The sequence below is a fragment of the Gopherus flavomarginatus genome, chromosome 15 (assembly GCF_025201925.1).
Source record: "Gopherus flavomarginatus isolate rGopFla2 chromosome 15, rGopFla2.mat.asm, whole genome shotgun sequence".
In the NCBI taxonomy this organism is placed as follows: domain Eukaryota; kingdom Metazoa; phylum Chordata; order Testudines; family Testudinidae; genus Gopherus; species Gopherus flavomarginatus.
The window spans coordinates 31,058,976-31,086,112 of NC_066631.1; the positions used below are offsets into that span (position 1 = coordinate 31,058,976).

Here is a 27,137-nt window from a genome sequence, read left to right on the forward strand (position 1 = left end):
GGGTCCCATACGAGGAAAGATTAAAGAGGCTAGGCCTCTTCAGCTTGGAAAAGAGGAGACTAAGGAGAAATATGATAGAGGTATATAAAATCATGAGTGATGTGGAGAAAGTGGATAAGGAAGTTATTTACTTATTCCCACAATACAAGAACAAGGGGTCACCAAATGAAATTAATTGGTAGCAGGTTTAAAACAAATAAAAGGAAGTTCTTCTTCACACAGCGCACAGTCAACTTGTGGAACTCCTTACCTGAGGAGGTTGTGAAGGCTGGGACTATAACAATGTTTAAAAGGGAACTGGATAAATTCATGTTGGCTAAGTCCATAAATGGCTATTAGCCAGGAAGGGTAAAGAATGGTGTCCCTAGCCTCTGTTCATCAGAGGATGGAGATGGATGGCAGAAGAGAGATCACTTGATCATTGCCTGTTAGCTTCACTTCCTCTGGGGCACCTGGCATTGGCCACTGTCGGTACACAGATACTGGGCTAGATGGACCTTTGGTCTGACCCGGTACGGCCGTTCTTATGTTCTTAATACATTTCAATTGGTATTCTGTTGTTTAATTGTGCAATTAAAACTGTGATTAATCGCAGATTAATCGACCTAGTTCCTAGTTGTTGTAAGGCAACTGGGGAGCTGAGGGAAGTTTTACATGACCACCAGAGGGCACCAAAATTCTAAATTGCCTGCTCTTTATGATTGTCAGAGCAGCCCAGTTGATTGGATTGAATTTCATCAATGTATAGAAACTTAATTTGCATGTAAGGATAAAATTACCTGTTCTAATTATCAGAATTTCCCATATGAATTCATTCCTGTAATCTCAGTCTCCCACCCTTCTTTTCCATTCCCAAAGGGACCCTACTGGTTACTTCCTAGGCTCTTGCATAGTTTACGAGCTTTAACATATTTTTTATAATTATAAGGCTAGTGGGAACATAGGTCACACTTCCTCCTTCTGTAGAAATGTTGGAACGTGATGTGTGAGAGTGCTTCTTGGGGATGCAAATCTTCAGAAGAGAATTGTGTCAGTAGTTGCAGTGTTTGATTTCCTATATTCATTTTGTATATTTGTTTTGAAAACAAGAAAATATTAGCATTTGCCAAACTGCATATAGAGTACATCAAAGTGTAGAGATAGAAAACAGAAATCATTTTAGAAGATATCTTAATGTAGCAAGGGCACTGCATATCATATGAGGTAAACTCTTCATTGATTTCCTTTACAGGACTGCCCTTTTATAGTGTGTATGACCTATGCCTTCCACACCCCTGACAAACTCTGCTTCATCCTGGACCTGATGAATGGTAAGCAAAGTTGATGAAAGGAACCGTTCTGGTAATGTTGAAGGATACGACAGGGCTCACGAAGAGCTTGATAGAAGAGGGGAAGAAGGAAGGTGAAGAACCAGAGAAAACCCTGAGATTGTGAGCCTGTGAGAAATGGGAGGACAGTGGAGAAATAGAAGGGAAGAAATGGAAAAGGTTTAGAAAGAGATTGACAATGTCTAATTTAGATAACTTTCAGATGTTCAGGAGAGAGATCTGAGAGGCAGCCATAGATAGAAGAGGAGAGAATAGGGAGAGGTAGGTTGGGAAATTCTGGAAATAAAGGTGGCAGTTGATAAGGTCGTCTTGAGATAGCATGCAGAAAGATTGGATGTAGAACTCAAGGATGACAACAGAGAATACGGGGAGGCACCCAAGAAAATAATGAAGGAACCGTCAGCAAAGCAGGAGAATGAGGAAAGCAGAGTCATGGAAGCTTTAGAATAAAGGTGAAGTTGAGACACAAAGTGATCCACAGTGTCCAGGGCAGAAGATCTTGCAAGTTAGTGGTACCTGACGTTCCTTAGCAGTTTGGGGGACTGCTTTTTGACCCTGATCCTGTAGTGAGATGCCTTCAGTTGCTAGGGTGCACCGTGGCACGTTGCTCTGTAATTTAAGGATCAGATCATGTAAACAATTAAGAATGTCTGTAACTGTATGCATATGAGTAATCTCATTGAAGTCAAAATGGTAGTTGATTATTCAGATTGCCCTAAAAATTATTTTGGGACAGTTCTCTGGCCTATGTTACACAGGAGGTCAGACTAGATGATCACAGTTGGCCCTTCTGGCCTTGCAATCTGTGATTCTGTGAAAGTAGTCACGGCTCATTATTTTAAATCTGTAGTTCGATCATGAACAGTTCTATACAATTATTCATCATCTTGTAGTTGTGATAAGTCACCTTGTGTTGTGTCTGTTCCCTGACTGGATGAATCTGCAAGCTCTTCCAGCATGAATATTTCCATGTGCAAATAGAGAATTTAATTTCTTTGCAAACCCACGTATGTGACTTGGAAATTCACTGCACGTGACACTTAATTTCTGGAGTGTTCACTGAAAGCTGTCACTAAAGAGGAGCAAACATGAGTGATATGAATTCATGTTTAAAATGAAGTGATATTTGCTCTTTATTTGTAGAGTATCTACTTGGATTTATTAATTTCTTGGATTATTGTCAACATGTACGCTCAAATGCATGAAAGCCTCCCCTGCAAGTGCCTGAATATGTGAATCCAAGCTCCTTCCTGTCACACAAGTCGACGGAACCTACAAATTAGTAAACTTTTATCTTCCTCCTTACATAGCTCTGTATAATACAGCTTTCCACCTGCCAATGTAACGGGACTTTACTATTCCCATTTTTATGAATTACATCCCAGTTTTTCTAATTCTAGGAGGAGATTTGCACTATCACCTCTCACAGCACGGGGTGTTTTCTGAGAAGGAGATGAGGTTTTATGCTACTGAAATCATCCTAGGCTTAGAACACATGCACAATCGATTTGTTGTATACAGAGACTTGAAGGTAACCATTTTATTTATACAGCCAGTTGTAGGGTAGTGATGAACAACCTAGGTAGGGTTACCATATGTCTGTATTTTCCTGGACATGTCTGGGTTTTTAGTTGTTAATCGCCATCCAGGAGAATTTTTTAAATATATAAAAAGTCTGGAAAATACGGACATATGATAACTCTACCCACTGCCCCTCTCTCCTCTTGGGGTGTAGCTTGCTGCAGCCTGCAGATTGCAACCTCCTCTCTCCCCCAGTGCTGCTGCAGCTCCAAGGCTAGGAGTGGTGACATCTCTGCAGCCAGCTGCAGGTGCAGGGGACCCGCGGCTGCTTCTCCCTCCTCCGAGCATCTCCCGCGGCTCTGGCAGATCCTCAGTCTTCCCTCTATGCCTGGCCGTGCCAGGAGCCCCCCCGCCAGTGGTCTGTGCAGCCAGGGCTGCCTTCTCCTGCCCCCCCCCCCGAGGAGCCGCTGGCTGGGAGGAAGGTCCTGGCACACAGGAAAGTTTCTTGGCGCATGGCGGTGGCTCCCAGGAGCCTGAGCTTCTTCCCCCTCTGCCGGGAAGGGCCCACGCTGTAGCATCTCCTGCAGCCGCCCGGCCTGAGCTGCCTCAGCCTTGCTGGGCCCGACTGGGAGCGGGGTGAAGGCCCCCAAGGTTGGGGGCAAGGCCTGGGCCATGCACGCAGCACCTCTCTGCTCCAGCCCAGCCAGAAAGGGAACCCGCTGCTGGGGTGCAGCCTCGCAGATGGAAGCGCGTTGGGGCTGGGATGCCCAGCTTGGGGGCAGGCCCAGGGCCCGAAGCAACTTCCCGTCCCCTCAGCTCTGGCTGCTGCTGCACGGGGGAAGCGCCCGGCTGGGGGCGTATGGGCTAGAGAGCGGCAGGAGCCGGGCAAGTTGGAGCCCAGGGAGGAGGTGGCTGTTTCGGGTGGCTGGGAGGAACTGGGAGGAGGGGGAATGTGGCGCGCTCAGGGGAGGAGGCGGGGCCAGGGTGGGGATTTGGGGAAGGGATTGGAATGGGGGTGGGGAAGGGGTGGAGTTGGGGTGGAGTGGGGGGCTTGTGGAGTGTCCTCTTTTTCCAGTGTTCAAATATGGTAACCCTAAACCTAGGGAATATAAGAAACTTAATGAAAACCCTTTTTGTATCCAGAATCATTTCTGTCACCAAATGTTGGGAGAATGTTGATTACTTCTTTCAAAGTTTGTTTTGAATTTTCTAATAACTGTTTCACATAAATGACTGTAATGCATTACAATAAAGAGTAAGTTTCGGTTAGGTATCAACCGTATCAGAACTTCTGATAGAAAGGAAAAGAAGGGAAATCACAAGAAGAAAGGCACATGGTCAGTAGAGCCCTGCACACGTACAAAATGTGTATCTGCATCCAATCCGTGATCTGCTAACGTGATATAAAGCGGATAACCACAGATTTGCAGGGCTCTAATGGTCAGCCTCGAGGGAATATGTTTGTTTGTTTGGGGAGGGGAGGTGGGGAATTGCCTGAATACCAGCTTATAGTACAAACGTGTCTTAAGGGGATAGAATGGAATCAAAAATAGCCTATTTACAGTTTGAGAGGCAGAGGGTGAACAAAAGGCCCTATGCATTACTTAAGTCTTTAGGCCCTTGTCTTTGTACCGTGGAGTGAATTTCACCTTAAAGTTATAACTTGAGATTTAATTAGTAATTAAGAAAAGAGAAACAAAGAGTCCTGTGGCACCTTATAGACTAATAGATGTATTGGACCTTAAGCTTAAGCTATCGTGGGTGAATACCCACTTCGTCAGATGCATGCGTCTAACGAAGTGGGTATTCACCCACAAAAGCTCATGCTTCAATACATCTGTTAGTCTATAAGGTGCCACAGGACTCTTAGTCTGGATCTGTAAAAAGCAACAAACATGGCTACCCCTCTGATACTAAGAAAAGAGAGTAATAGGTTAGACACCAGAAAGAACTTTTTCACCCAGAGATTTATTACTATGTAGTATATGGTATCCGGTGATATTGTGGAAGCTGATAATGTAAGAGAGTTAAAGCTCAATATGATGTGTACTTAAGGAATAATTTCACTAGAGAATACCTGCAGAAAAGAAGAGGTTCCCACTGAATTAGCATTTCGTGGATCAGGTGACCTATTGTCCTTCCCATTTGAAAACTTGTATATTTTAATTCTAATTCTGAATCTTACTGTTTTCAAAATGTTTTGCTGGAAAATTAGTAGCTGGCTACATAGAAGAGAAATAGCCTTTTAGGTTAAACTCTTCTGGCAGGCATAACTTAATCATTGCCTTTCAAAGTATTAGACAAAGAAAGAGGTTAATATCCTTGTGTTACGTATTTTACTCTTTCTGTAACATGTACGTACATTCTTTTTGGACCATAGAGATCCCAGGTTCCAGAAGGTTCTGAGGCCCACAGATATTCTCATAAAAAGGAAACAAAATTACCAAGTTTCCATCTTGGTTCTTGCCAAACAGAAGGTTACCAGTGTTGGCAAACTCTAGGTAGCAAGATAGGTAATACTTATTATCAAATTGGAATAGTAGACGGCTCCCCTTGAATTCAGCCAGTTCTGGTCTGTGAGGTCTTCACTCATAAAACCCTAGCAGTTTTTGGAGACCCTGTACTAAGACTTTTCTAAAACTTCCTCACCACCCCTAAAAACAAGTTGAAAAATTATTTCTTCTACTTCCCGCTGCTAACTTGTTTCTATCTAATCTATTTAGATACTCTGATGGCCTCCTGTCACGGAGTCCCCGGGCGATGCTCTGGAACTGCTCCCCACCAAGCCAGTCCAGGACTTTGGGGAGCCTCCTCTCCCTTGGAGCAGACTTGTTCAGGGCAAGAAGCTCACACAGCTTCACCTCCTGGGTCTCTCCTTGGAGCATTCAGCATCCTCTGCCCCTCCGTGCGCTTCCCACAGCGAGTCCGCCCCAGCGGGGTCCTGGGGAAGCCACCGGGTTCTGCACCCCCACTTTGCAGTCAGACGTGACTCTCAGCCAGCCAGTAACACAGAGGTTTATTCGATGACAGGAACAGGGTCTAAAACAGAGCTTGTAGATACAGCGAACCGGACCCCTCGGCTGGGTCCATTCTGAGGGGCAATGAGCCAGACCCCCAGGTCTGCCTTCCACCCTTGACCCCAGCCAGCTCCAGACTAACAACCCCTCCCAGCCCTTCCTCTCTCCTCAGCCCCTTTCCCGGGCCAGGAGGTCACCTGATCCCTTTGTCTCCAACACCTTCAGCTGGCACCTTTGCAGAGGAGGGGCCCAGGCCATCAGTTGCTAGGAGACAGAGTGTCAGGCATTTAGGTGCACTGGCCCTTTGCTCTGCCAGATACTTAAGAACTGCACAGGGGACACTGAGGCACCAACACAGTATTCAGAGAAAACATTAAGAACTTTCCCAGTTCGTCACACCTCCATCACCGTTGTATCTGGAACTTGCTAGTACTACATGTTCTAAAGACTGTATTTAAAATTGCCAATTGGAGTGTTATCCTGGACAAAAGAAACCCTAGAGAGACAAGGTGGGTGAGGTAATATATTTTTATTGGACCAACTGTTGGTGAGAGCAACAAGCTTTCACAGAACTGAAGAATAGCTCTGTGTAAGCTCGAAAGATTTTTGTGCTCACCAACAGAAGTTGGTCCAATAAAAGATATTACCTCTCCCACCTTATCTCTCTAATATCCTGGGACCAACACAGCTACAACAACACTGCATAAAAGAAATCCCTTCAGATGGAAAAGCTTTGTTGATTACTCAATATCCACTGTAGTACCCACTGTTTAGCAGTGCTTTGCAGACAACTTCTTAATCAAATGCTGTTTACTGCTTCAGAAGAAAATAGCTATGGAAATGCAGTAGTTTCATACCAATATTTACACTGTCAACCAAATAAAGTGAAAGTTAATGTAGATGAATTAAGACTTAGTACAATTTAGTTTGGTTTAAATGTTGGCTTTAAATTTTATTAATCAGATTAAATAACTCAGGAAAATCTTTCTCTGGTTACTTGGTAATAAATCCTGTCTATCATGTTCACCTTTCAACCTATATTAATGATTATGTTCACTTAGTGAATGTATTAGTTTGTGGGAACAACGAGACGGGGAGTTAAGCGATGGAAGGCTAATGAGGAGGAGTGGGTCTTGAGGGGGTATCTCATTAACATTCATAAGGCTGAAGGAAGTGAGACAAAGAGACCAAAAGGAGTGACAAGATGTATTGTGTAGAGATTGAAAAATGGGGAGTGCAGGTATGGAAGTAGGGGGAGAGAAGATGTAGGCATGGACACGTCTGTGCAGGGCCCAAATGGAATGCGAAATCCACATCTTGAAGTCAAGTTAGTTTTAATTCTGTCATATACCTCTCTAATGGGTCTCACTCACCACTGGGAGGTCGCCTCGTGGCTGAGATTGGGGATCAGCTCTGACCTGGTCTGATGCCCCCTCCTTCAATTGCTTGCCCCATGGTATCTCTCTCTCTGGATTTAGGATGCTTCCTTTTCGTGACTCAGCCCTATGGCCAGGTCACTATAGTACACCCCTTCCAGGGAATCAAAATCCGATTGGCATACTGTCTACCTGCGGTCTCAGACAGTCTCCCAAATCTGTGCTGCTTTCCCTGTGGCCGATAGGGGAACCTGGGCCCGCCTACTACTCCAGGTTCCAGCCTAGGGACTCTGTGCTCAGTCTGTTCAAGTTCTGACCTTGTTACTGTTTTCTTGTGCTCTTTCCTGTCTCTCTTCTCTGTCTTCCAGCTTACCTCCTGGTTTCCACTGGAGCTTCCTCCGCTCCCCATGGCTTTCACCCTTCTCGGCTTCTTGCCACAGTCTGTTGTCCAACTTAGGATCCCAGGGCTTACTTTCCCCCCTATAATGCCTCCTTGTACCTAGTCAAATCACCTCCACCGTAGGTGGGAACTTCAGAGCTCCTCCCTGCAGCCTTTCTCTCACCACCAACTATCTCTCTATAATCCTAGATCCTCCCCCGGCTGGGCTTCATTAGCCATTAGGCTGTATCAGTCCCTGGCTCTCCCTCAGATTCAGCCTGTACGGTTAATTGGCCTATTTTACCTCATCAGGCTATGGGGAGGGGGAGTAGACACCCCATAACAGCCTCATGTTTCAAACCTGGTTTATTTTCTTGCCTTGTGTAACCTTTGAGGTTTTCCTTATTCACAGAATGTTGGTACAGTATAAAGGCCAATCCAAACTCATGTATAATCATGCCTTGATTGTACAAAATTGTACACTTATTGTGTATAGAGTTAGTAACAACAGAAATTGTCATAGACTAGAGGTGCATAGAAGTCAGATTTGTTGCTTTGTGAAATTGTCCTAGTGATCAAAGACTTGTATTTTTCCATTGCCAGTAACACTTCTCTCTTTGTGTGCTTCTAGCCTGCAAACATCCTGTTGGATGAGCACGGACACGTAAGGATATCAGACCTTGGTCTTGCTTGTGATTTTTCCAAAAAGAAACCACATGCTAGTGTGTAAGTATTGCATGAACTCTGATATATTTAGTTATACGAACTACAAATCCTTTGCCCTGATTTTAGTTTGATTTCATGGTGCTAAATCTCTATTCTTAATCTTATATATTTTTGTCTTTTAAGCTGCTCATTTTCTCTCCCAAAGAACTTTGCTATTGAAAGGAAATCACAAGAGTGCTTAGGAACACTGGTTTCTGCTAGCGTGCAGGTCACCATCTTGAAATAGACCACATATCTGAGTGTGCCTTTTAAAATCAGCTATGTACATGCCCACGTATCCTTATTGATTTCAATGGGTAACCTTTTCAACTTATTTTTCATATTAATTTTGTATTTAGTGCCATGGATGTGATGGCACTTCATGCATCTATAAGAAAACCCTCTAAGGGTTATAGTAATTATAATATAAAGGTATTTCTTTGATCAGAATTTGGACAGATGAGAGTGACAAAATTAAAGTATTGACATTTGGGCTCTGGGACAGTTATTAAATATACAGGAGTTTGAGCAGTGGAACACACATTTTGAATCTTTGATTTATCTTAGACTATCAGAAGACAGTTGCTTTTCTGCTCTGTTACTTGATGTATCTGTGTATGAAGCCAAAAATTGCATTTGTGTTCTTTGAAGGTATTGCAAGAGAAGGTTCATATAGAATGCTAGAGAGATATTGACAAAATGGATAGAATTCAGAGACAAGCAACAGACTTGATCTGAGGCAAAAGAGACTGATTTAGGTAGAAAGATTAAAAGAGCTAAATTTGTACAGCTTGGCAAAGTGGTAGAAAAGAGGAACATAATAGTTTTACAAATAACACAATAAATGAGAGTTTCATAGCCTACATATATTTTGAAAGGCTTAAGAAAGAAGGCTGGAAAAGAATTATTTGGGTGGTACAAACTAGGTGTAATGGGTTAAAACAAGGAAAAAATATGGCTGAATATAGAGATCAGCTTTCTCATAATAAGCTCTATTAGGCTGAGCAGTGGTCTTCCCGGGGAAGGGGTGGAAGCCCTGTTGCTCTGGACACTGAAAGCTCTACATGTTCTGTAGGGAGCAATCTGGCTTTGGCTGGGAGAGAGACTAGATGACCTATTCATTCTCTTTCATCTCTAATTTTTAACGTCTTGTGCAATTGTAACAGCTGATGTGTAGGCATAGGCTGGAAGATGACCCATGATTTCAGGATGATTCAGTGTTCAGAGTAAATAAGAACTCTGCTTGATTTGAAGCACCAGATTGTTTTAATTATCCAAAGTTCAGAAATGAACTAAAATTCAGCGTTTTTTGTGCTCTTATGTGTGTGTGTCCATATTTTTGCTAGTGTTGTTTGGGCCATATTGTGATCCCATTTGCACCCGCTGGCTTCAGTGGAATTACAGAGGTGTAACTGAACTCTGATTTTTGTGTGTGTGTGGGCAGTTATCATATTTTTTGTGGCACTCTGTACTCTAAGGCCAGATTCATCCCTGGTATGACTACAGTGGATTTGCACAAAGGATGAATTTGGTCCCTCATGTTTAAAATGATTGGCCATTCACTAAAGTCCAGGAAAAAGTTACAGATTGGAATTTGTATGGGACATAGGCAGCACACTGGGGCTAAGTTCTGGCTGTGAGTGACAAGGAGGGAATTCCCCTGAAGTAGGTGAATTTTCTGCTGCTCTAAAGCTGATGGGTAGAGCCTCCGTGCCAGCTGCCCCCATCCGTTATCCTGGTAGAAGGGAGATATGAGAGAGAACCGGAGTGTGGAGGGGTTATGGTGGAGCAGAGTTCAATTTCACCAATCCTAGACCTGCAGCATGAGTTACAGCAGCCTCCACCTGTCCTGACTCTCATCAGGGCCAGAGCTCGTGCCTCCCTGGCTTAACAGAAAATGGAAATCCAAAAGGGTGTAAGTGTGGCCAAAGCGACTTCAATTTAAAATGACCGTGAGACGTCACCCTGTTCTAGGTAGATTTTCTTGTTGGGATAGTGCAGGATTTCATAAGAAGTTAATTTTGTTTTGTAATCAAGATTCTGTTGACCTTCCTCCCCTATGTCTCCTTTCTCCCCCGTTTCCACCAGTGGTACCCACGGATACATGGCTCCTGAGGTGCTCCAGAAAGGAACAGCATATGATAGCAGCGCAGACTGGTTCTCTTTAGGCTGTATGCTTTTCAAACTTCTGAGAGGGTGAGTGAAATCTCTTGCCTTTTTAATATGGGCGCCTTATGTTCTGTCTATAAAACTAGTAATATGCATTCTGTTAGTTATTTCATACTGTGTATCCTGCAGTCCCTCCTACTCACCCCAGCTCTGCACAAAGAAATAACATTAGGCTTCTGGCATTTCAAGGTTCCTTCTGCTCACAGTGTTTCTGCTTTTCATAGTGGCTACAGATATTGCACTGTGGGAGAACAGGTCAGGTTCTTATTTGCTCCTCAGACATATCACTTCAAAAGACTGACTTTTACTGCTAGACCTACAGGCACTAGCTTCCCTCACTAAAATATCATCTCCATCATTTTTAAAGAGGTAGATGAAATTAAAAAATATAATAAGCTTTACAATTTAGAATGTTTTAACTTCTCCTTTTGGGTTTCTGGAGCATCTTGTCTTATGTGTGTCTACTTATTTGTTGAAGAAGTGGGACTTCAGGAGGGATTGTAGTGCAATTTGCTCCCCACTGCACTAAAGGATATTACTGGCATTAAAGTCCCATAGTGGAAGAGAATAGGTATCTATAAGCCATATTCAGTGCTTGATCTATATGTGAAACTCTCATTGACATCAGTGAGACTTCGACATGTGGAACAAAGCTAGAGTTGTCTACCTGAGCTCTTGCTACTCCTGGCTCCTTGAAGCCATTTGAAGCTTATGCATTTGCTTGAAAATACCTAGTCTTAGCTGGGTCTAAAATTGCAGATTAACAGCAATAACAAAAAAAATGTGTGATGCTGAAAAGCTGAAAGCTACAGTAAACCAAACAAAAAAAAGGTAGAGAGACAAATGCTAGAATCATACCTCGTGTTAGGCCTAAAATTATAATAATAAAATACAATCTTCCACATAGCATGAGAACATTTGTGCCTGGGTATAAATATAAACTATTTCAAAAATATTCTTCGCACATATTATGTTATATTGGTGCTCTTTAGTGCCGTTTCACTGGATGAAAAACAATCTAAATTTATGATGTGAAATTATGTCTATTCTTTTAAACAAGTGATGGATTTTTTACAGGTAGCGCATCTTGATGACTCTTGGTTTGCTTTCTAAAATGTTTTTATTAGAGTAATTTCAGCTGTTCTTTTATATATTATATTTTCGCTAGCATCTCTACAACTCTTATTAGTTATTTTAGATTTAATGTAATAATTTGTATAAGTGAAATTATACCATGTTTTTATATTAGTCTTAAATGCCAGATGGAAATGATCTAATAAACAAAAGGGTTATAACATAAAAGTAAGTTTATTAGGAAAAGAAGTAAATTGATTTGGTACAGCCTTGGAAAAGCAGGGGTCCATCAGCACATCAAAAATAGAGAAAGAAAAAGAATGGGGTTGTTGTAGAACAAATTATAGGTCAGTACTTAACTTTACAGTAGCATAAGTAATAAGTATTGTTCGCTATTGAGAGCTGATTGTGTCCTCTCCCTTGTAAGTAGTTACAGATTTTTAGTAATGGTGGGGGGATTATTTGGTCAGTAGCGAAGGGTCAAAATGTTTAGGAAAGCTTGGCTGTTTCTGAACAGCTTAGTGCTCATCCATTTCTGGCTAGAAATGGATATTTTACTACTTGTGCACCAGTTTGCTGACAATTGTTGCGAATTTTAAATAACATAAGGTTGCTATACTTTAGAAAGACTACTAAGGCATTAGTGGACTTCAGGTGATGCTTTAGACTTCTACTTGTGGGTGAGAGTACCTCGCTCTGTTTTTTTCGGTAGCATCACATTAACTTTTCTCATCTATAGATTTTAGATAAGTTATAATGTATCCTTTGCTTGGGTGCATTTGAAGGCAGAACTTGTCCTTGAATCATATGTGAGTCCAAAAACATCTTACTCTCTCCTTTGTGAAATTTCCTTTATCCATAAACATCTGTGTCTACTTAGGTTTTATGAACACTGATATGTTTATCTCATCTAAATTGTAATTAGATGAAATAATCCATTTTTGAGGCTGTCAGGGTCCACTGGTATTTGTTCAAGAATATTGATCATATGTTAGATTTTCCATTGGCCCTGTCAAATTGGGTGGATGTGCTAGCAGTAATAATTAATAATGAGCTCTTACATAGCACTTTTGTTCGTGTTGCTCAGAGCACAAAGCAAGGTAAGTGGATAGCTCTGAATATCAGACATTAGTTCATTGCTGACCCAATTTATGTAGGTAAATAGACATAATTAAAAAGTTGTATAGATATAACCATATAGGAGACCTTCTGTAGGCAACCACATTCATTTATTGGCAAAGCCTTCTTTTTACTTCATCTAAGGCCACATTTAATCCTTCAAACTCCAGTCATCATCCCTGACACAGCAGAGTATCACGGGAGCATAACATAGTCTTCCCTCCGTCAAATCCATGCTGCAGAAATCTCTTCAGGTTAACGGGAGAAACAAACACCTAAACAAGCCAACAGGGGCTATGGAACAGTGTGATGTGTGGTAGCACTAAACACAAAGGACATTACCATTTTTAATCATAGAACCATAGGACTGGAAGGGACCTCGAGAGGTCATCTTGTCCAGTCCCCTGCACTCATGCCAGGACTAATTATCTAGACCATCCCTGACATCTGTTTGTCCAACCTGCTCTTAAAAACCTCCAATGATGGAGATTCCACCACCTCCCTGGGCAATTTATTCTAGCGCTTATCCACTCTCACAGTTAGGAAGCTTTTCCTAATGTCCAACCTAAACTGCCCTTGCTGCAATTTTTCTCCCTCCTTGTTACAGCCTTTTATGTACTTGAAAACTGTTAATGAATAGGTTAATAGGAAAACAGGGATTTTGTTTTTGAAAAATAACTTTCTGCTTGGATTTGGAGACAGGAGACAGTGAATAAATGTCAGCCATAGTAACCAACCTGCCCCGCTCCACTTGATTCAATAGCCCTTCAGGTTGCTACTTAATATTACACTGAAAATGTGTAATAACCAAGGACTGCTACAGAATATCAAATACTTTCAAAGTTCATACAACATCTAAAATATATCAGTATAAATCAGTGCGTTGGATATTCAGACAAACCAGCTTTGTTCCCAAACAGCCTCATTTACTAGAAATATTCTGATACCAACCTCAAATCATGCATTTCAGGTAGGGGCTCCACACACTCTCAAACTGCCAGCCATCCACTGCAGACTGTCCACAGACTGTCCTTAATTTCAACCATAGATTCTAACCTCTTGCTACATACTTTCCATATATAATGGAGTCAACAGCTCTGTAGAATATGTTAGGTTTCCATTTGTAGGTGTTTATTTTACAGATGTCAAAGTTTTGGTAGCTTCTGAGAATTTCCCCGTTAGATGAGGTCATTTATTTTATTGGAGATTTACTCAGTGAGGACTTCAGTGCTTGATCCATAAGTACTGGAATGATTGATTACTCAAACTACATTCATTTATAAACCAACCCACTGCATATATACTTACGAAATAACAGTATTAGGCTTTCCTAAATGTAGTAACCTTGGTGATATTTGTGTGGAGTCAGTGAAAGAGTTAAAAGACCTGTTTTCTCTAAAGTTGATTGTAAAGACTATTATAGAAGTTCAAGTAATATCAAAGTGACAGGAAGTATTTATTTTTGCAAAGTATTGCAGGTTTTTACAGAAAATATAATGTCATAAAAACAAACTCCTACATTCCCAGGGGATTCCCACCTGTAGTACTGAATTCTGTCAGTATTTGGCCAGTCTAGTTTTCACTGGAAATGCTAAAAGTTTCACTGCTTGTTTTACTGTTCTGCAGGATAGGATTGCTGAGTTTGAAGAATGTGACTAACAGGATGCTACATTCTTTTCTGGGGTTGCCACAGCTTAAATAAGCAGATATGTTATGGTTTTACATTTATTAGTGTATTTTCTTATTTCTACAGTCACAGTCCTTTCAGACAGCACAAAACCAAAGATAAGCATGAGATCGACCGGATGACGCTCACCGTGGTAAGGATTCTAATGAACTTTTGATTTAAGCTTTTCATTCTTAGCTAATTACATGTCCTTTAAGAAGTTCTGTACATCACTTCTTTTTGAGAAACAACTTTATTCTCAATGTGTCTGTGCAGGATTCATGTCATAATTCATTTTTTTATCCCTCAGAATGTGGAGTTACCAGATTCATTTTCCCCTGAACTAAAGTCCCTTTTGGAAGGGCTTCTGCAACGTGATGTTAGCAGGAGGCTTGGCTGTCAGGGTAGCAGGTAGGATTTAGCTTCTCCATTAACCAAACCCTGCGTATATCTCTTCTTTCCTTTAAATGAGGGATCTAGTTTTATTTTAGGTCAGAATCTGCTTCCTATTGCTGTAACATGTTAATGTTAGAAAGAAAGCGTTAAAGTTCAGTGTAGTGTCTGTTCAACTTCCCATTGATTTTTGGTAGGTTCAGAAATCTCTCTTTTATAAGGGACCCTTAGCCAGCAATTATTTCTAAGTTTGTTCTAAGCATTTTTAGGTTTTGTTGGCATTTTAATTATTTTATTTTATTATCTATGTTACATATTTTTTGTTGCTCTGTAGTTTTCCTGCTCTGTGCTTTTTGATACAAACATTTTGATGACCATGATTATAGTGCATAGTTTAAATTGTGGTGTTGTTATTAAAAAGTCAGCATTTGTGACTGTTCCCCTATGGTGGCATTTGAGATTTTCATAGCTTTCCAGTCTTCTGAAAATAGGACATTTGGTAACTGTTGACAAATACTGATTTATTTTAAATTACTTTTACCTCATTCCAAGCAGTCCTGTAGCCTCTGATTTTAAATGAGTTAATTGTGGGTACAGTCATATCACTTAGATGTCCAGCTGCCTGATTTGCAGGTATTACAGTAGAACCTCAGAGTTACAAACACCTTGGGAATGGAGGCTGTTTGTAACTATGGAATGTTCATAACTCTGAACAAAACATTATGTTGTTCTTTCAAAAGTTTACAGCTGAACATTGACTGAATACAGCTTTGAAACTTTACTATGCAGAAGAAGAATGCTGCTTTTTAACAAGCACAGAAACTATTTCCTTACGTTGTCAAATCTTTTTTTAAACTTTCCCTTTATTTTTTAGTATTTTACGCTTAACACAGTACTTGCTTTTTTTTGTCTCTGCTGCTGCCTGATTGCGTACTTCTGGTTCCAAGTGAGGTGTGTGGTTGACTGGTCAATTCTTAACTCTGGTGTTTATAGCTCTGAGGCTCTACTGTACTATGAAAGTTGACATCAAAGGGCTCTGAACAGCAGTCAAAAATGAGAGTTTCATTCTCCCAATATGTTGGTAATTGTTGTCTTAAAGTAGAAACAACGTACATTGAGTAGTGCAGGATATAGTATTTGGGGATCATTTTACAGGTTTTGTTAGCAGAATGGTTTTATGTGCTATTTAAGATAGTAATATGCAGTAGAAAGTGAGTGTGGGTGCTTGTCTGAAAGTATTGGTTTAGGTAGAAGAATTTTTCCACAGTGGGGTTCTTAAACATAACTTGAAAAGCCTCTACACTTTGTTATGTTAAATTATTTTTGCAGCACGCAAGAAATAAAAGAGCATCATTTTTTCCAAGGGATTGACTGGCAGCAAGTCTACTTACAAAAGGTATACATCAAAATGTAACCGTACCTCTTGCTACAAAGCAATAAAGCTTAAGCAGGGTGGGTAACAGCAAATTTAGGTCCTTATTCTCCCTTCCTTGTCAAGTATATATGCGCATAGTAAGCACAAAGTAGATGTAAAATGCTATCACCAATGTGAGTGAAGAATTCTCATCTGTAGCATTGTACAGACGCGTAGGTTCAAATGATTGCACAACGTGTCAGGCAGGGAAGACTCTAGGCCTTCTATCTTTCATATGGTTCTTCTGTATGACTGTATATAAATAACAAAACTAAAATTCTTTCAAGAGCCTTTCAGTAAAGGAATGCATACTTAAGCCTAGTTTCATTTCAATACATTGTTTACTCTGTAGGAATACCTTGCATTTTGTTTGGCATGTATAAATGCAGAATGGATTGAAATAATTACAGTAATTGTCTGGCTATGGGCTTGGCTACACTCAAAACTCCAAAGCGCTGGGGATTAGCTTGCAGCGCTGGGAGCCACACTCCCAGCGCTGGGGCACTGTTTACACTGGCGCTTTGCAGCACTGTAACTTGCTGCGCTGAGGGGGGTGTTTTTTTCACACCCCTGAGTGAGAAAGTTGCAGCGCTGTAAAGCGCCAGTGTAGCCAAGGCCTGTGTAACTAGCCTGCCCTGCCTTTGATTTCCAGTATCCTCCTCCACTGATTCCTCCCCGGGGAGAAGTAAATGCAGCAGATGCTTTTGATATTGGCTCCTTTGATGAAGAGGACACTAAAGGCATTAAGGTACATGTGCAATATTTTTCCTTCAGCTGTTGTTTCCTTTACACTTTTAGATGAAAGATTATGAATGATGCTTTCAGGCTGCTGTTACAGGTCCCAGTCATGTGAATGCTTAACTTTAAGTGTGCAGATAGTGCTGTTTACTTCAGATGGATTATTCCCTGCTTAGATTTATGCATGTGTGGAGGTGTTTGCAGGTTTGGGATCATAATAAGTAGAACAAGGTATAGTGAATGATGTTTTTGTCAAGTGTGTATATCTTGTGTGTGTTTAAAATTATAGTTGGACTGAAATTTGGCATACATACTGTCACAGAGCCACAGGATCTAGGCTTTAAACAACTCCTTGGAGGTACCCTTAGCATGCCAGAACCCAAGGGGGTTCCACTCTTCCTTAAGGATAGGCCATTTGCTTTAATACCTTTGAGCCTGAGCCTGTGGGCTCCAGCACTCCTGTTTCATACCGTGAGCCCTGCCCAGCAAATCCAACTGAGGCCAAGTCTACAGGTCAAAATTAAGTCAACCTAAGTTGCATTGCCGTACAGTCACTGCAGTAATAAAATTGCTTTTGCATGTCCATACTACGCTTCTTGTGTCAGCGGTGCATATACTCACCAGGAGCGCTTGCACCTATTTTAGTGTACATTTTATGTAGATACTTATAGAGTTAGGTCAGCATGATGTCGACCTAATTCTTTAATGTAGACTAGGCCTTGAGAGACTCCATTTCAGAGTTTTTTTTTTGCCCTCTTCAGGGGTTAGTGCCCTTCAGCAAGTATTTGCAGTGTCACCAGGCAGCTTTTATCAAACAGAGGAGGGTTCATTAGTCGACTGGAACACAGCATTTTGAAATCATTAAGTTGGCATAGAGAATCAAAGGTTAAGACACAGGTCTGGTTTACACTACGGAGTTAGGTCTACGTAAAGCAGCTTACGTCGAGCTGACTTGGTAAGCATCTACACTAAAATGTCGTTCCCACTGATGTACCTCGCTCACCACACCGACTCAATAACTCCACCTCTGCGAGAGGCGTAGTGCTTAGGTCGATGTAGTTAGGGTGATACAGTGTCAGTGTAGACACTAAATTGCTTACACTGACTTGCTGCCTTTGAGAAGCTGTCCCACAAAGCCCCACACTGGCATTTAGATTGGTGAAGCACTCCTGGTGAGGACGTGCACCGCTGACACAAAGAGCATACAGTGGACATGCAAAAGCGATTTAATTACTGCAGTGGCTGTACGTCAATGTAATTTAGGTCAACTTAATTTTGTAGTGTAGACTTGCCCATAGTCTGTACTGGCCAACTCCAGGGCTCCACCCAGCCAAGCTGCTGTGGAAATCCATCTTGGCTCTCTGTCCTTTTATCTGTCAGTCCCAGACACAGCTATTTGGCACCTTACCCAGTTGTTCTCCAGCTCGGGGCCTTCTTGCAGAGAAGTGGGGGAAATCTCCTTTCTTTTAGCTGTTGGTTGTTAGTTGTGAATGTCCTGGCTGTTGGGGTTGCCATTATATTTCGAGATCCTCCATTAGTATGGGTTGGTTTCAGCCAGTAACAGCCCATTCATACCACCCAGACAGTTACATGACACACACAGCTCAGGTCTCTTGCTGTGCCCAAGGAACATTTTAACCCATCTGCACCTACTGGGTAGCACTACATAGTAAGTTATGGCCATTTATACCATTCCTAAAAATATTACAGAAAAGTTCTACTTTTGTCACTGATATTATCAGATGTAGGCAGTTTATTTTTACAAAGCAAGTGTTTCAGGTGGTTAGATTACTTTTGATTTAGAAATCATTCAGTCAAAACCCTCAGTTTTGCCATGATATTTTAGTCGTGCTACTGCCAAAACAACTTAAGTGAAAAGAAGTTTGCACACACTCAGTCGTCAGGGTGGATAAAACCAAACTTTTGCAATGGGTAAAATATTTGTTTGACTTGTAGTGACTGAGTATGTACACTACTTTTTAATAATTGTTGCCACCTGTTATATACTTAGGATGAAATTCTTCTCTCTGATAATCACTGTGGCAGTTCTTCAGTGGGTTATTCATATATAGATCTACTAGCAATATCAGTGTGAAATCAGTGCATCAAATGGGGGTAGACTATACAGTAGAGGCCCCCAGGACAGATTAGATGGGAAAGTTCTTTTTTAAGTACTACTACTTAGCATTTATATTACACATCATAACTTCACAGCATGTTGTGAACATTAATTAATCCTTTTGACACTCCTGTGAGGTAAGCAGTTGTCATCCTTTTTTCTGCATGGGAAAATAAGGTAGATAGGATACGTGACTTGTCCAGGAAGTAAGGGTATGGCTACGGTGGCAAGTTTCTGCGCAACAAGTTATACCACTTCTATTAGAGTGCTGGAATTAAGCCCCTGTTGTGTGTCCACACTGTGTTCCTTGTGACGGTGGAGTGCATCCGCATTAGCAGCTCTTGCAACCGCAATGAGAGAAATGCATTGTGGTAACTATCCCACTGTGCAACTGGCCAGAGAGTGCTTTGGGAAGGGTTTGCAATGCCTCATAGGGCAGGCACAGCGTTACATGATGCAGGTTTCCTAATCCCATTGTTCCATGGGCATCCTACTACATTGCCAGCTGCTTTTCAAGTGAAGTGGGGGGTGGTGCAGAGTGTATGACAGGGGGAGTGTGTGTGTGTATGGGGACGGGAGAGAAACAGTGTGTTTTGGGGGACAAAGTGTGTGTCAGCATGCTGTCTTGTAAGTTCAGACAGCAGCAGAAAGCAACCAGTCCTGAGGCAGAGGGAAACCCCAACATCAGCCCCCGTCTCCCTCCCCAGCTCTCTGCACAGCAATCTCTCTCTCACACACACACACACGCGCCTCTGTGTTCAGCAGCACAAGCATTAACGGTTTGCTTTTTCCCCGGGAGCAGATCACAGCACACAACAGCTATCAGAAGCAGAGCTTTGAAAGGGGAGGGGCACATGTGTCCAGGGCAGCCGAGTTCGAAACAATGAGTAGGGCAGTCACTTAAGGGATTATGGGACACTTCCAGAGACCAATTGATTGCTTTCTGTGCTGTAATGTGTTTACACTGTCAATACAGCTCTGGATCCTCTGCACTGTAAAACGTACGACTCTCGTCAAGGTGGGTTTTTTGCAACACTGCAACTGAGGAGTTTCTGCACATTAAGTGGCTTGGCCATGTGTACACCTTGGGAGTTACACCACAGAAAGCTGCTTTACTACGCATAAACTTGCCTTAGAAGAATTTATTTTCAGAGCAGTGCTTTGAACACAGGAGTTTCTGGCTCTGATTGTTAAGACTTATAGTCCATTTTTACTCTATAAATAACAAATCTATAAATACATTTCTCACTACTTATAGATTTATAATGAACGTTTGTGCATTAACATCTATGATAGCATAAATATAGGGGAAATACTCCATGGACAGAGACCTCATATGTAAGAATAAAATAATGATTAGTGAGAATTCGGATAAGGTAACCTTGTTTCAGCAATAGTGTCTTGTGTTCAAACTACTCCTGTACCCACTTGAACACTGATAGCAGGTCATACCTTATGTGAAGGGTTCATTTCCATTGGACTGGATCTAAAGCAGCCTCAAAACTGAAGTCTTTTAATAATAATGTTAAAATGTAAATTATTACACAGAACTATTGAAAAACAACATTAAAGGAAAGAAATCTAGAGCAGTAGTTGCTACTCCACCCTTATCTTAGTTTCTTGTGCCCACCTACTGTGGTATATAATACGCTATTTCATCCTCTGTTCTGAAACCTGCTTAATACCTAGACAAAATGATTAACTTAGAATCTAAGGTATATCCCCATTATTATTTCAACATACTTTCTTTTATAGGTGAAACTTTATTTTTGTTATTATTGCAGGTATAACCAAGATATAATTACAGGTAGTGAGTCAAGAGAGAAAGAAATCACTCCAAACTCCCTAAACAGAAATATATTAACTACCCATTGTTACTAAAAAGGGGAACTTATCTGTCAGTGTCACCCACTGCAATGACTAGCAGCTGGCATAAGACAGTTTTTAAATGTTGGGAAAGAAATACAAAGAACAGAAAATGTTCTTTTCACTAGTAAACACCACAGTGCCAGCTAACAGTAGGGTAATAAGTCTCTGATTTCTTGAAGCACAGGAATGCCTGACTGATAATCCCAAGCACCATTTTCTGGGGAGAAACTAGGTTAAATTGTCTTCTTTAGCTATATTATAGAACCTAAATTCTCAGCAAGGTGTATACTTGTAATGCGTGTTGTTGACTCATGACTTATTCTTTGTACAGGTTGCCCTTAAGGTATATGTATTTCCTCACTCATGACTCTATGAGAGTTGCAATGCACTGTGCAGTGCCTGTGCAGTTTATGCTCGTGCTAAGATTTTATAATCTCTTTTGAGAGGATTGACTAATCCCCTACATCTGAGTCAAATACAGAGGAAATTAGGGTTTTCATAAAACAGCACCAGCCTTCTCAGTTTGCTGGCAAGAAGGTGACAGTTTTGGAGACTGAACTGCTGTACTTTCTTCTCCATTACCTATGTATATTGGGGAAGATCCCAAAGGCCTAAATCAGAATCGGGGTCTCTTTGTGCTTCTTACAAGTAGATATCTTCCCTGACCCAGAGATTATAAACCAAAGAGACACAAAACAGACACAGACTGAGGGATAGGGATGCAGTTTAACAGCAAAGTGTTCAGGGAGGTGATAGGCAGGTGTCAGGTTAGGGTTTCTTTCTGCTTTAAATAAGTATCTGCAATAACCCCTTTACTAAGCTATTGCTAGTTCCTTCTTTCATATCAGTTGTTATCCAAAGCCTGTTTTCTAAATTTGCTCAATCTTCTTGATGGTTTTTGTTTCATTCTTTTGCACAGAATAATTGCATGTCTGCTCACCAGACTGGAAATAAGGCATACGTTTTTGACAGTGAGGGTGATTTAACCATTGGAATCATTTCATGCATTCGAAGGCCAGAAGGGATCACTGTGCTCTGACAGCCTGTATAAGAGAGGCCATTGAACTTCCCCAAAATAATTCCTGGAAACTTATCTTTTAATTCCTAGAGCATATCTTTTACCAAGGAGCATGGTGGATTATCTATCACTGACCATTGTAAATCAAGATTGGGTGTTATTCTAAAAGATCTACCCTAGGAACTATTGTGGAGCAGGTCTCTGTCCTGTGCTATACAGGAGGTCAGACTAGATGATCACCGTGGTCCTTTCTGGCCTTGGAATCTATTAATCTATGGCCAACCTGCCACACTACAGTACTTCAACTAAATCGTACTGCAAGTGACTGAAATGATTTGGTTTTTCCTTTGTTTCATGGACAGATAGTTTGTACATGACAAATAATGTTCCAGCTGTTCTGTAGGAGTTGTGTGTTTGGTTTTAGGGTGGTTGTGTTGTGGGGTTTGTTTGGGTTTTTTTTTAAGTAAAGCGAACAATAGTGTATCCCCCTCCTATGTCCAAGTTTTCTGTCACCCAAACTTCATTGAATTTTTGATTCTGGGGCTTTCAGTCTCACTCCTTAAGGCTTCTTTATAAGCCCCACTGTCCGCAGTCACCTCATTCAGCCTAAAATTCAGATTGGCACACAAGATGTAACAGGAAAGCACCCCTAGGTCTGAGAAGTTCTGATCCCAGAGTTTCTGGCCTTTATAGGGTCTGATCACATCCCTTTGAAAGTGGTGGGAGGATGAATTAGGCCACTGGGGCCTAAACTGAGGGGCAGGGGCATAAAAAGAGAATTGATTTACTTTCCCATTAGGAAGGCAAAGCTTGTATTTTATCTTGTTTCTCTGAAAGAAAGTCCAATTTCTCAGCAGGGTTAGAAAGCAACAGAGGAAAGAGAAAAGTATAAGAGTTTAGCTATTGCGAGAAAAGGTATCACCAGAGACTAACCCTGAAACCCAAAATATAAATAACTTTGTAGAGAAAAATGTGATCATTCTTAGCATTGTACCAAAACCTCTGTGCCCAGTGCTGTCAGTCCTAAAGGTTGCTATACCAACTCACAGATGATCTTTTTTTCCCAAATCAAATGATTTCAGTTATGTTCAATACAGTTCAGTTTAAGTACTGTAGTTAATGTGGGAAATAAAAAGGGCAGTATGACATGAAGCAGTCTGAAATCAGTAGCATACACAACCATTGTAAAAGTGCATTATTAACAAAATTGTAAAGTTACCATGGAAGCATGGAAAAGTATCTGTGTGAAAAATGCCTTTTCATATCAGCACAGTGACTGGAATCTGGAATTTGCTGCTTTTGACAAACTGGTTTTGCTGAGCTTCAGGATTCTCTGCAGCTTGAGGTCTTCAAACCACAATTCGAGAACTTCAATAACTCAGACATAGGTTAGGGGTTTGTTATAGAAGTGGATGGGTGAGATTCTGTGGCCTGCATTGTGCAGGAGGTCAGACTAGATGATCATAATGGTCCCTTCTGACCTTAAAGTCTATGAGTAAGGCAAATGTGTCTGTCTGGCCAACCTTTTACTTAGTGGGATCACCAGTGCAGCAAGGCATGAGGATGATATAATATTTATAATTTTTGTTTGAATTGTTGTAAGGCTCCCAGGTAATGCGCTACATTAACAACTATTTAAATAATAAACTACACATTTTTCATCTTTGCCTTATGATATGTGGATTGAAATAAATTGAAAAGTTAGTTAGTTCCCAAAAGAATGCTGTTTCTGAGAGCTGGAGCAGATTTAATGGAGTCAGTTGTTGCTAGAGAAGTTGGCAGAGGAACCTATTATATAGTTAGGTATTTTTTGAACAGGGCAGCTAAGAAAAGTAAGAATTTCAGAAGTCCATCTTAAGGTGGCAGTTAAAATTTTTATATTCTTTTTCAGGCAATGTACCACGTGTATAACTTACGTTGTATTGCTGGTATAAGAGTTTTTGAGCAATGTCTAAAGAATTGCAAAAAATCCAGTGTCTGTATATTATGATCTGAGATAAATTTCCATACTGTAAAATACGATGCTATCATTTTAAATACACCAGAGCTTGAAAACTGTACAGTGCGCTGTATAGCTTTGCTTTCTCAAGTTTGTACTGCATGCAAAATGGGAATCTTCGTCTACTTCACAGTGTCAATTTCATTCTCACATTTTTTAAACGATCATTATTGCTGCACTGGAATCATTGAGTATATTGGTAATGGTAATAGAACTTATTAAAATCCTTCGTTTTATGATATTTTTCCCTCCTAGCTGGTTGATAGTGACCAAGAATTGTATAAGAACTTCCCTCTGGTAATATCAGAGCGTTGGCAGCAAGAAGTAGCAGAAACTGTTTATGATGCAGTAAATGCGGACACGGATAAAATGGAGGCCAGGAAGAGGGCTAAAAATAAACAACTTGGCCATGAGGAAGGTAATGTGTCCAGTGCATATTTTTTCACTCTTTAATGCTAGATAAGGTTATTAAATATGTTCCAACAGGTAATCTTTTATTTTATGTTGTTAATTACCTGTAATTCAGAGAGTTCATGCTTTAATGAGTCTTTTAGGTTTCATTTAATTCAGTCTGTATTTCTTAAAATACTTTGACATATTGTATGATGTAATTTGACCTTTTAGAAAAGTTATGAATGAGTCCATTAAAGTCAAGAGGGATTACTGTATGGTGCCTTTGATTATCCATAAGTTTGAGGTATCTTCAGTAATGTGTATCTGGGATTTGATTTTATGGGGAAGATAGCGTCTGAATGAAAAAACAAGACCCATTGTATCAGATGTAATTCTTTGGTATGCGGTAGCCCTCTAGTGTGTTCATCACCTTAGGACAAGTTGGCATTGACCTACATCTTGTAGAAGTCCGTTGACTTCTGTCATAAACAGATTGTTAAGGGTTAATGTCTCTTCTACCTGTAAAGGGTTACAAGCAGGGAACTGGACACCTGACCAGAAGACCAATCAGAAGACAAGATACTTTTAAATTTGGGTGGAGGGAAGCTTTTGTGTGTGTTCTTTGTCCGTTGTGTGTTCTTCTCTCGGAGGGTCTGAGAGAGACCAGACATTACTACAGGCTCTCTAAGTTTCTTTTCAAATAGTAAGTAAAAACAGGCAGTTTAGGCTTTTTGATTGTTTTACTCTGTTTGCAATTGTGGATCTGGCTGGTTAACTTTTATATGTGTAGTTGCTGGGAATATTTTGATTTGTATTGGTACTGGGGGGAAAGTCTCTTTCTGGTGTCTGTAAGCTATAGGACCCTGTAATATTTACATCTTGAAGTTACAGAGATAATTCTTTACTTTTTCCTTTCTTTTATTAAAAGATTTCTTTTTAGAGAACCTGATTGATTTTTTTCCCTTGTTTCCCTTGTTTTATTCCAGGGGATTGGGATAACTCACCAGGATGGGTGGGGGAGACGGGAGGGGGGAGAGATAGAATCTCTCTCTGTTTTCCTTGAATCTGTTTGCCTCTTTGTGGAAGGGAAGGGAGATGCTTCTCTGTATGGTGATTTAAGAGGTTGGATCAATATCTCTCAGGATAGCCCAGGGAGGGAAATTCTGGGAGGGGGAAAGGTGGGGGAATGGTTTATTTCTCCTTATTTTAAGAACCCAAGGGATCTGGGTTCTTGGGGTCCCCAGGGAAGGTTGGGGAGGTCAGAGTGCCCCAAAACACTATATTTTTGGGTGGTGGCAGTGCTATCAGATCTAAGCTGGTAATTAAGCTTAGAGGATTCAGGTGCTAGTATCTCATTTTCTGAACTCTAAGGTTCAGATCTGAGAAGGAATGCTATGACAACTTCAGAGAGGCTGCATGAGTTTGTCAGTGCAGAATGAGCTCCTTCACTTGTCCCTACCCCTCAATACTGTGTCCAGTTGTAGTAGTTTGGAGTGAGCCCGTATTTCTTCACAAATTCCCTCTCTCTCTCTCTCGTCTTTTGTTTTCTGATTGTCCTCTCATAGTATTTCCATATTTCTTATAGTATTTTAAAACAATTTATAAATGATGGCGCTGAAACATGGGCACATTTCAAAATGCAAACCAAGACGTGGATAAGTTTCTGGAGGAACGGTCCATCAATGGCTATTAACCAAGATGGTCCAGGACACAACCCCATGCTCTGGGTGTCCCTAAGCCTCTGACTGCCAGAATCTGGGAATGGATGACAGAGGATGGATCACTCAATTATTGCTCTGTTCTGTTCATTCCCTCTGAAGCATCTGGATAGAACATTGGTTTGGCCCAGCATGATCATGCTTATGTTCTTAAAGCAGAGCAGCTCTCCCTTCTCTGTAGTGTGTTAACTGTTGCCTTCTTTCTGCATTGTTATTTTTGGCATATTTTCATAAATTCTCAATTAAGTGAATCAGGGAAAAAAGTAAAATTGAACTGATGGGGATCTCTCTGGACGTTTGAACAGTTGAACAGAACATTCCTCTTGTAAAGGCAGATATGCTGTTACGTAAGATGTTCAGTGTTAATTCTTTCAACAGTAAATCAGGTGCCTTCTTTAATAGAGCCAAATTCTATTTTTGGTTACTTCAGTGCAATTTCATTGACCTCAGCTGTAGTGGGGCGCAGAATCTGGCTCAGTGTGTACTTGTGTGTATATAATAATTTGACGACAAAAGGTAACACACTGTACAGAATATTATGTGTACTGAATCTGCTGCTGAAATTTAATAGGCTGTGAAAGCTCTAGTAAACCTTTCTGAACAAAGCACATTTCCTGAACACTGGGTTGTAGCTGATTGTGTATAATGAAGTTGTTCTATTCACAGATTATGCACTAGGGAAGGACTGCATTATGCATGGGTACATGTTGAAATTGGGGAACCCATTCTTGACTCAGTGGCAACGTCGTTACTTTTACCTCTTTCCAAATCGACTTGAATGGCGAGGAGAAGGAGAATCACGGGTGAGTCTGAAATTAGTATAACAAGCACAGTTATTGTAAATGTACCAAATGTAGATAGGCATTTTTGCCAAATCTTGAAGTCTATACTGAGAAAAACTCCCATTGAAGTCTGAGTTTTTCTGGAGTAATTATGGTGGGTCACATTCTTATACCTCTGCTCACATGGAGTAGTACTTTACTTTGTGAGTAGGCACATTGATGTCAAGCAACCTAAAATAGATTTTACAGACTTGTAGGGTTTTTTAAGAATTGGGAGTTTATCAATGTATGGTTTTTTCATTTAGGACCTCTGGAGTATTTATACAAAAAATCATAAAAT

The 27,137-nt window shown here is 40.8% G+C and overlaps 1 protein-coding gene across 2 annotated transcripts in view; it reads left to right on the forward strand.

The window, feature by feature from the left end:
- Positions 1-27,137, forward strand: part of GRK3 (G protein-coupled receptor kinase 3) — a 132,849-nt gene that overhangs the window by 95,374 nt on the left and 10,338 nt on the right. For both annotated transcript variants that reach the window (XM_050924044.1, XM_050924045.1), the window contains 10 exons: positions 1,232-1,310; positions 2,729-2,859; positions 8,253-8,347; positions 10,415-10,522; positions 14,442-14,508; positions 14,665-14,765; positions 16,077-16,143; positions 16,814-16,909; positions 24,160-24,322; positions 26,682-26,818. In XM_050924044.1, the coding sequence (XP_050780001.1) occupies positions 1,232-1,310; positions 2,729-2,859; positions 8,253-8,347; positions 10,415-10,522; positions 14,442-14,508; positions 14,665-14,765; positions 16,077-16,143; positions 16,814-16,909; positions 24,160-24,322; positions 26,682-26,818 (1,044 nt within the window). The remainder of the gene's footprint in view (positions 1-1,231; positions 1,311-2,728; positions 2,860-8,252; positions 8,348-10,414; positions 10,523-14,441; positions 14,509-14,664; positions 14,766-16,076; positions 16,144-16,813; positions 16,910-24,159; positions 24,323-26,681; positions 26,819-27,137) is intronic.